General features: G+C 33.4%; 1 protein-coding gene across 2 annotated transcripts; it reads left to right on the forward strand.

Annotated features, from left to right (window-relative positions):
• LOC109351891 (U3 small nucleolar RNA-associated protein 18 homolog) lies at positions 292-2,979 on the forward strand. 2 transcript variants are annotated; one of them, XM_019593568.1, is made up of 2 exons: positions 292-433; positions 1,095-2,979. In XM_019593568.1, exon 2 carries the CDS (start codon positions 1,130-1,132, stop codon positions 2,750-2,752), a length of 1,623 nt encoding a protein of 540 aa, XP_019449113.1. In that variant the 5' UTR covers positions 292-433; positions 1,095-1,129; the 3' UTR covers positions 2,753-2,979. The 2 variants fall into 2 exon arrangements, with proteins under 2 accessions (XP_019449113.1, XP_019449114.1); XM_019593569.1 differs by having other exon boundaries at positions 292-430.

Consider the following 10,265-nt stretch of genomic DNA (forward strand, 5'->3'; position numbering starts at 1 on the left):
TCTAATTAACTATTATTACAATGTTTTTATACATTATAAAAAATTTAGTAGGAGTTAAAGAAAGTTACATAGTACCCAATGTAATTTTTTAAAAGAATTAAAATTCATTTTCATATTTCTTTTATCACACAAAATATAATACGATTATCTTGAATATTTAATACTAGGAAATAAGAATGATGTGATTATTTTTTTAACTTAGTTTCCATCAATTGCAAGAAATATTTTTTTTTATATTATCAAGCTTACTCCTTTAACATTTGACAAGGAAATAATACTTCAAAAAAATATACGACAAAACATGAGCATGTAGCAACAAAAACCCTAAATCATATGTTACATTTGCAAATGCCATTTTAGGGACCGGTCCAGTCCACCACTCCCGCCTCCTTCCTGCTGCTTGGTTCGCTCCACGCCGCCTCTGACGCACGCAGTTGAGTGTCTTCTCATTCCCTTAATTTTCTTCTCCTTATGAATTTTGTAACTGTAACCATTGATTTTTTACTACCAGTTTTTTCATTCAAATTCAATCGTATATCACCACAATAACATTCTTTATGGTTCTTTTCGTCTTGCTTCACTTGCACAACCTATATATATCAAATATATATGAAAACTATAATAGTTCAATGCAAACTCGTCATAGATTACCATTAACAAATAAGGTAGTTCCACATTTTATTTGTAAATTTTGAACGGCTGTGTCATCCTGGCCCGTCTGTTTAAGATTAAAATTGTGATTTTTAGATTGCGAAAATAGTTATTACCTTTTTATACACATTTTGATATAAAGTTGAATAAAAAATCAATTTTGAGTTTTAAATACACTCTTCTCAATTAGAAGCTTCTTTGAGTATAATCAGAAATCTTATTGTTTTGAGTTTCTTATTATTGCAAAAGTTGTACCCATATATGTGTCAATATCATAGAAAATTAGAATTTTTTTGTCTTTCTTAATGGCTTTGTTGAGAACAAATCCCAACCAAACTGGCTCGTTTTTTGTTATTCTCTTCGTTGGATACTTGGATTTATTGATATCATGTTAATTCAATCGAGTAACTAGAATGAATCAAATCTTCTCTTTTCATTTGCAGACTGGATATAGTTACAGTTGGGAGTATTTTGCAGAATGAGTTTAATATCACAGAGTGCTCGCCCTAAGAAAGAGGTTAACAAGACCAAAAGGGATGAACCTGAGGTTGAAGAAGGGAATGAGGCTGATGTTGATGCCCTAAAATTGAAGAAGAAGAAGCGAGGAGAAGAGTTGGTAAAGAAACAAGTGAAAGAAATGAAAAAGCTAGAGAATTTTTTGTTTGGCTCTCTCTATTCCCCTGTTGAATTTGGAGAGGATAATCAAGTGGATGCTGATGATACTGCAAAGGGTTCAGATTTGTTCTTCACTGACCGTTCCGCAGATACTGTGCTCACTGTTTACAAGGAAGATGCTGCTGACGACTTCTCTGAGGATGAGACTGATTTGCAAATAAAACCTGTGTGGGTGGACGAAGAAGAAGAAAGAACAACAGTTAACATAGCCAAACTTAACAGATTAAGGAAGTTGAGGAAGGAAGAGGAAGAGAGTGTGATATCTGGGTCAGAGTATGTGTCAAGATTGAGGGCTCATCACATAAAGTTGAATCCAGGAACCGAATGGGCGCAAGTTGATTCCAAGTCGAAAGGGGATAGATCTTCTGATGACGAACTAACAGATGAAGAAAATGAAGATTTTGCCGATGTTCTTAGAACAAATGAAGACCTGGTTGTGAAGAGCAGCTCTAAATTGTTGCCAGGACATATTGAATACTCAAAACTTGTGGATGCAAATATACAGGATCCTTCTAATGGTCCTATTCATTCGGTTCAGTTCCATAGAAATGGTCAGCTGCTTCTTACTGCAGGATTGGACCGGAAGCTCAGATTTTTCCAAGTTGATGGAAAACGGAACACCAAAATTCAAAGCATCTTCCTTGAAGAATGCCCCATTCGAAAGGCATCTTTCTTGCCAGATGGGTCCCAGGTCATATTATCTGGAAGAAGAAAGTTCTTTTACAGTTTCGATTTGGTCAAGGCTAAAGTTGATAAGATTGGTCCGTTGGTTGGTAGGGAAGAGAAGAGTTTGGAATTTTTTGAGGTGTCTCCTGATTCTAAATTGATAGCCTTTGTGGGTAATGAAGGTTATATCTTATTGGTTTCAACAAAAACGAAGCAGTTAGTTGGTACTTTAAAGATGAATGGAACGATCCGTTCTTTAGCTTTCGCTGAGGATGGACAGCACTTATTGAGTGCTGGTGGTGATGGCCAAGTTTACCACTGGGATCTTAGAACTATGACTTGCTTACATAAAGGTGTAGATGAAGGTTGCATAAACAGTTCTGCTCTGTGTACTTCTCCAGGGGGGACACATTTTGCTGCTGGATCAGACAGTGGAATTGTGAATATTTACAACAGAGAGGAATTTCTTGGGGGAAAGAGAAAGCCTATCAAGACCATTGCTAATTTGACTACTAAAGTGGATTTCATGAAATTTAATCATGATTCTCAAATATTAGCAATTTGTTCAAACATGAAGAAGAGCAGTTTAAAGTTAATTCATATCCCATCATATACCGTGTTCTCCAACTTCCCATCAGCAAATTCGAGCTTGCATTACCCTCGGAGTATCGATTTTAGTCCCGGTGGTGGTTTCATGGCTGTGGGAAATGCTGCAGGCAAGGTGCTATTGTACAAGTTGCACCATTACCAGCATGCCTAAATCAATTTTGAAATTTTTGCAAGGTTTGGGAGTTATATCGTTGTAGTTTTTTTTTCAGGCCGGCTTTGACACTTGGGTTCTTGTATTTTGTTATAAACTAATTAAGCTTCACATGTTTCTGTTCAGGAGCTAGAAGGAACCGAGCTTCATGTGTTTTGTCATTTACCTTTATTATTTAACATCGACTCTTGTCAATGAATGAAATACAGTGTTTCTTTTGTCATGGACAAACCCTTTCATTCTAAAGATTCTAAAACCCATAACACTGAGATTTTGCATTGATTAGAAACTGGTAGATTATATTGAAAACTTGAAATTTTGCATTGATTATATCCTAATATGTTTGCCAGACTAATCCATGTAATGTTTTAATATTCTATTGCAGCCCGTTTTCTGCACATGTTGTGCAGCACTACTCTTCTAGTTCTGCCAACCACTGATGTGAGTGATATGAGGTGAAAATGTGTTATACAAATATTTCCCCATTTCCAAAGGGAATTTTATTGTGCCCAGTTCCAAAAGGAATGGCATGAGTTGCAGTTTATCATCTGTCAGCACAACATTCACTATCCTCATTTTTTTTTTGTAAAAGGAGAATTATTATAAAATATTATCTTATACAACCAATGTTCTTACAATGTGTAAAGCTACAGAAATATTTGTTTGCCATTAGCATCTGATTGGTTTATGCCTTTATCTCGCATTTGGAATAAAAAGCAATGGCACTTGAGGTCCATTACTAACAAGATCTACAAAACCTATTAAACTTTCTAATAGTTTGTTATGGTCAAAGGTTGCAGATGCTTTGAGAGAATGAATTCCTGTGTAACAAATATGGACTCTAGTTGTTAGTTGTAGGGCTCCATCTTAGGGTCAAAGCAAATTTCACCACTTTAGAAGTTTTTAACTATGTTTGTCACACCAATAGAGTGGATCATCCTTTTCAGTCTTCCAGGGTAGATTTTGACAAGTCTGAATATGGAAATGTTTATACGTATTTGCATGTCCTTAAGACTCAAATGCAGGCAGGGCCTTCTCTTCTTCATGTACAGAAATGAAATCATAAACAAAACATGGACATAGGGAAGTTACAAACATGGACATATGGAAATCACAAAGTCACAAACAATGTCTATGTACTATACATGATTAAGAATGCTAAATATGACAGAGAAGTCTGTGAGGGCAAACTCAGTGATTGACTTCATATTAAGGAGAAGATAAGCAAATTCTAAACAAGACATAATTATGCAAATCCCTTTCCACTCTTGAAGGGGGTCAATTTTAGAGGGGACAAGACACACCACTCTTCTCTCTTTTAAGATACATTTGCTAATGCTCACTCTCCCCCTATCACAAATTTCAATATTAAATCAATTTCCAATTCTGGAAAACATTGTTATATCTGCACATTATACACCACTATCTAGATAAATCAGCATCTCTTCCAACCAATGATGGTCCACAACCCTCTCTTAGAACTGTTTATATTGGAAAATATGGTAATATCTAATCCTATTCTATGAACATATTTTATTTTCAACATAAACATGAATATGTTCTCCACCTCACATGGTCTTAACTACTCTTTTTTCATCTCTCTCTCTCTCTCTTATCCCAATAATATTTATCTCTTTGTCCCACAAGTCTTTCCCGCTAAAAAAAACAAACTTGACATAAAGTGAACAAGAAATATGGAACTTAGAGGTGAGCTAAGCATGCCCCTACACCATAGTCACATGACTGCAATCATCATCTAAAAGATAGATACTTTTTTAGTGTACTTGAGGTCAAGAGTGCTTTCGCGTTTCAAGGTCCCACAAGATAACTTATTGGGCGACACGAATCGATGGGCTCAAAAGTTTGAAGTAACTATAGGATTTGACATGAATTCAATGGTCTAAATATCACTTCAATGCATTTGCTTTTAATTGAGGAGTAAAAAAATAGCAATTATAAAGCAACAAAGTTAGTACTTTGCAATAAACATCATTGCTTTGGAGTCAGAAAACCAACTAGCCATTTTTTCACTAATAACTTTCCTAACAACATTGTCTGTTTCTTTTGATCCATCTTGTCATGTATGTTTTCAACTTTTGGATTATAAATGTTTATCCTCTGCTACATACTAGACCATAATAAAAATGTTTGTGCCTTGCTACATAGTGTTGTCACTAGACTTCGAATCCTGACCCTGAAAAGTAGCCGACAAACTCATTATATTGGTTCTGCCATGTGATTTGTGGCCTCAACTTAGTCACCCATTTGGTTGGTTCTTTATTGGGTCGAAAAAATTTACAATTTTTTTGACAAATGACCAATCATGATTTTCTTAAATGACCCTTTGCTCTCAAATTCCCTTATTAGAAAGAATGCCTAATAAGGTGTTGTTCAGTAAGCAATGTGGTCACACCACTCACTAACCAACCGCTTGCATTTATGTTGTTGTATCTGTATTATAATAAAAGTGTGGTGGAGTAATATGCTTCAAGACCTAACAAGAATGATTCTAATCTAAGCTCTCTAATAATGAAAATCCTGGTAGGGATTATGTTCCAACAATGATTTTGGTAGACATCAAATTCTAGAAAGCTGAGTCGTCCAGAAGATAAAGTTGATCAATTAGATTCTGTCTGCTCAAACTTTTCTTATAATAGTCATTATCTATACAAAAATTATTACACCTTTACAGAGGTTGGTCTCACTCTCAGTGCCTTCTTGTTTGAATACTGTACTTTTGAATTGTGATGCAATTACCATCAAATCCAATTTCCACTTCAACCATGTTTGCATCAAAATAGGATATCCCTTTTACCTTTTGATATATATATATTTTCAATTGTTTGTATTAAAAATAAATGAAAGATATATACAGTGTCAAATATATATGATTATATGGTGTTCAAATAACAAAACTCTATGCTTAACTGAAATTTTCATTTGGCTATACTAGATTTTCTTTTCCCTTTTTCTTTTGTCAAATGATGATTAGTAATATGAATTTAAATCAAATGAAAACGAAGGTTTTTATAGATATTTAGGATGTAACATCCTCTGTGTAACATTTACAATGTTTTTGTATTCATGACAAATCTGTTCTAATTTGAAGCTGGACATAAATCCAATTTCATAGACTAATTACTACTGTACTTGTTATTTTTTCTTATTACTTATCCTGATGGATAAACTGGGACTAGGACCTGTCATTTTCATAACTTACTCGGTATCAGAGGTTTAAAGAGATGGAAAGAACACAAGAAAGGAAGAAAAGGAAGGAATCCCTTTGAACTTCTCTCACTTTCTTGTTAGTGTTTTCATGTCTTATCAGTCATTTTAGTATCATAATGCGTGTATCTCTTCACTAAAAGATAAAAAAACTTGCGCTCTTGACTAAAACGAGTCAATAGGAAATTAAAGGTAATAAGTAACATGGTATACATGAAAGGGAAAGCAACATGGTATGAGACTGAAAATTTGAGGAGTTATTTACTTATATGTTAAATTTTGAATATCATATACATTTATTTCTATCACCTACTTTTATCTTACTTTGTAAATATGCATTCTCATAAAAAAAACAAAGGGACATCAAGTAATAATGCTCTGACATTATTTTGTTGTACAAGAAACATTACTCATAAGTTAAAACAAGGGAGAGAGAAAAATAAAGTCTTTGCCCAAAATTATTGACATTTTTATTGAAATGACTAGCTACATGGTCTCTGATAATGACTCTGATCTCCTTCCAATAATGGTGTACATGAAGTCTAAACAAAACATGAGATAATTAAAGATATTTAAATTTTCCCAAGGAAATAGTAGCTCTTACAATTCTGTTAATGCTTTCTGCTTGACAACTACGTTGCTGAAATGAGAATTTGACAGCAAATTTCACTTTTGTAGTGGAACAGTGATAGTTCACTGTGTTATCTATTTATTGCATGAAGTGGTGGACAAGGTATCATAATACTTATCAACCATTAAGCTAAGATAGGTTTAACTTTTCCTTTATACAGTTCTTTTTATTTTTCATTTTAACTTTCCACCTTTGTCATTATTTTCCTTTCCTTTAAATTTAAAGCATGCAAAGACACGTCCTATTGGAGGTACAAACATTGTACTGAGCCCTTTGCGTAGATACACAAAATCAAATCACTTTCATCTTGCAGCATATGATGATATTTTTGTTGGTCAAATGAGGCTTGCTATGAGTCGGTGAGAAAGGATTTCAACCTTTGAAAATGAAGTTTAAGAGATAGGAAAAGTGCAATGCAAAATAAACAACAGTTCCAAGTTATTTGATCGATCTTCTTTGCCTAAGAAAGTTATCATCCCTTCACATTATCTTCTACCAACTTCTATAAATCAAAATTTGCTACTCTTAATATAACTAAGCTATTCACATTCAAATGAGTGTATTACAAAATAAATCCCCCACAGTGAATGCGTTTATAATAATAATAGAGCGACTTTACAATTTGATATGCATGAAAACCATTTAAACCCAAAAGAAAATAAATTAATATTTAGGGTTTTGTGTTGATTTATATCAATGTTACACTTTTGACTATTTTTTTCTTGTATTGAGAGTCTCAAATTACTACGTTTGAGTATTGTTAAAGTCACTAGGAATTTGGAACACATTCTATATATATATTATATATCAAGCAAAAAAATATATATTAACCGACAGCGTAAGAGATATATACATTATTAATTTATCATTTATGATTCACTTTTAATAATTAATTGACTATATATAATTTTTTATGATGGTAGTGTATAAATATTACACCTTATATATATGGGACCATATTTTTTTTTTATTTTATAGCTTGAGTAGTACAAGAAATCACCCTCCAGTGTCTATTGCCTAGACTGCCATATTTTTCCTGCTTTTAACTTGTTTGTTTTTCTCAACTCTCAAAATTTTGTTACTTTATTACTTTTATCTAAAGAAGATTCATGCAATAATGCAACAAGGTGGGGCTGCTTTCAGGGGTCATGAAACCATCATTGCAGGAATTTGAAGTAGAGTTGGACAAAGCTTAATGAAGTATATACCAATTCAAAACCTTGCTCTTTTCTACCTCAAAGTAATCAAATTTACAACATTCAAAACTCTTTTCATGTGTCAATGGAAAAAAAAGGTATCACCTTTTACCTTGACCATATTACATTTATATATATATATATATATACTAAGCAAAAGGGGGCATGTGATCAACATGTGTACTTTACAATTTTTCTTTCCTTTGGATCTCTAATGACCAATTAGCATTGAGTCAGGTTAGATGTGCTTTACTTAATTATGGTCAAAATTTATCGAAATGTCACATTTTTAGGCAGAATTGTAGCTTAAAAACGGAGTGATCATGCATTCCTTATTGATTCATTCTAATATGTTCCTCCATGTTAGTGTTACCACTGACAATTTTCATCTTTGTTACACCCCAAATAGAAGCATGATACTAGGGACCACATAAGTGGTTTCATAAAGTTAATCGTGACTTAAGAAGATGTATGCATCTTTAATTAACAATTAGCCTTAACCAATCTACTATGTGCTGTATTTTCACTCTATGTTGTACTTTGAGTTCTTCGAGCAACAAGTTTTAGTATGAACATTCTGAAAAAACACGTACCCCAGTACTTCTAAAAAACACGTACCCCAGTACTTCTGTTATCCCGAGTCCTGATCAAGGTAAAGAGTGTTTGAAAACAATTTCAGTACAAGATTTTATGCATCATGCATGTGACCATGTGAGTGACTTTTTATGTGTATGAAAACAAGAGCTTATAATTAAGCTGTAAATCAGTATAAAAATGTTGGGTAAACTTTAGACTTTAATGGGAGATTTATTTTAGACTTTGCATATATTATGCATTCCTTATAGGCCGGTACAATACAACCAAAATTTGGCATGTACAACCAAATTTTAATGGATTTTGATACACGGATGATATGCTCTATATGAGCCGATTGATGCAGTATGGCGTTGATAAAAGGGGTTGCTAACCTTCACGTACTCATTGAAGCTTGTTGTGTATGATGCTAGAATTGTTCTTGCATTGTCCCCTTATTAAAACAAGACATTAAAATACTATACTGGTACTGTTGAGAATAAGTTGTTGCACCAAGCTTGTGCTGCAACTTAGCATGGGAGCATGTAGACGAGGTCACTTATATGTCTTAATATATTATCATGCCTTAATATATTTTTGTTAAATATATCATATAGAATAAAGATGAATATTCAATATGTGAGAATGAAAAGTACACGTGTATAAATCTTTATACAGTGAATAGATTTTACACTTTTTTGGTAAAGACATTATTATTTCCTTTCAACCTTGAAATGAATTCATCTCTAATATTAGACCCTTAAGTATTAGAATATGAAGGGATGAATAATTTGTTTAAATTTATTATTTATTAGTTTAAATGTAATATTAAATCTGGATTCTCAAATCTAAACCTCTCAATCTGTATATGAGAAATTAAAAGCAAGTACAGTTGTCAACCTAATAGGCTTCCATTTTGCAGGGTTCTTTTTGCAAACTTCAAGAAGAAATCCCCCAACTATTTACCGTACACCACTCGCACGATATCTTTTGAATCAAATACTCGCGGTATATTCGAGACGCCGCTATTGTTTTTTCTGTTACCGGTAATTGCAAGTAATTCAGAAATTAAGTTGTTGCCGGTATTTAGTGGGACACCCGCAGTACAAGCGCGCACCTTATGGGTAATTAAACACCGTGTTTACCGGATATTGCCGGTTAGTAAGTAGTATATTTTTAATTATGGCAACGCCTTCAGAAGGGAGTTTCGCCGTTTTCCTTATACGACTAGCACAGAAGCAACCTTATCTGAATATGCATTTTGCAATACTCCAACCTTGAATATTGCAAAATAATTATATAAAAGAAGAAACATAAAATGGTTGAATTTTTTGATTCATAATTATTTATATGCCTTTTGTCTTCTGAGAAAAGTTTGATATTTGGACACGTTAGTTCATGGGAATTTAGAGAAACAATAGAACCTGGATTAGCCAACCCAATATTAGACAAGGGATATAGGCTGTCTTTATTCCATAATTCTATTTTATCTTTTGCCCCTTCAAGATATGGACCACTTAGTCTACTACAGGGGATGATAATGAGTATTTGGATATTTGGGTGCCCACAAAAGATAACCGCAACAAGTCAGGTCTGGATTCTTGATTTTGGATATGTGGGTAATGAAACTCGAGATTTTAAGATTTATTGTTAGATGAGTCTGGATCCGGGCAATGAGATACTCAAATCAATGGGTACCTGAACCTGCTATTTCTTTATATATATAAGGGAGGAAATCCATGTACTCCGAGAAGGTTTAAACAACTTACTTCATATCTTAGCCATTAATTCTAGGAAAATCCAATTGTTTAAATTACTGAATAAATCTATACCATCAAATTTTTCTAGAATTGATAGCTAAGATGTGGAATACGTGGATCCTTATATA

The sequence above is a fragment of the Lupinus angustifolius genome, chromosome LG07 (genome assembly GCF_001865875.1).
Source record: "Lupinus angustifolius cultivar Tanjil chromosome LG07, LupAngTanjil_v1.0, whole genome shotgun sequence".
Classification (NCBI taxonomy): Eukaryota; Viridiplantae; Streptophyta; class Magnoliopsida; order Fabales; family Fabaceae; genus Lupinus; species Lupinus angustifolius.

What these genes read in the sequence shown, in the direction of transcription:
- LOC109351891 (XM_019593568.1), top strand. Translation starts at nt 1,130, where the DNA reads ATGAGTTTAATATCACAGAGTGCTCGCCCTAAGAAAGAGGTTAACAAG.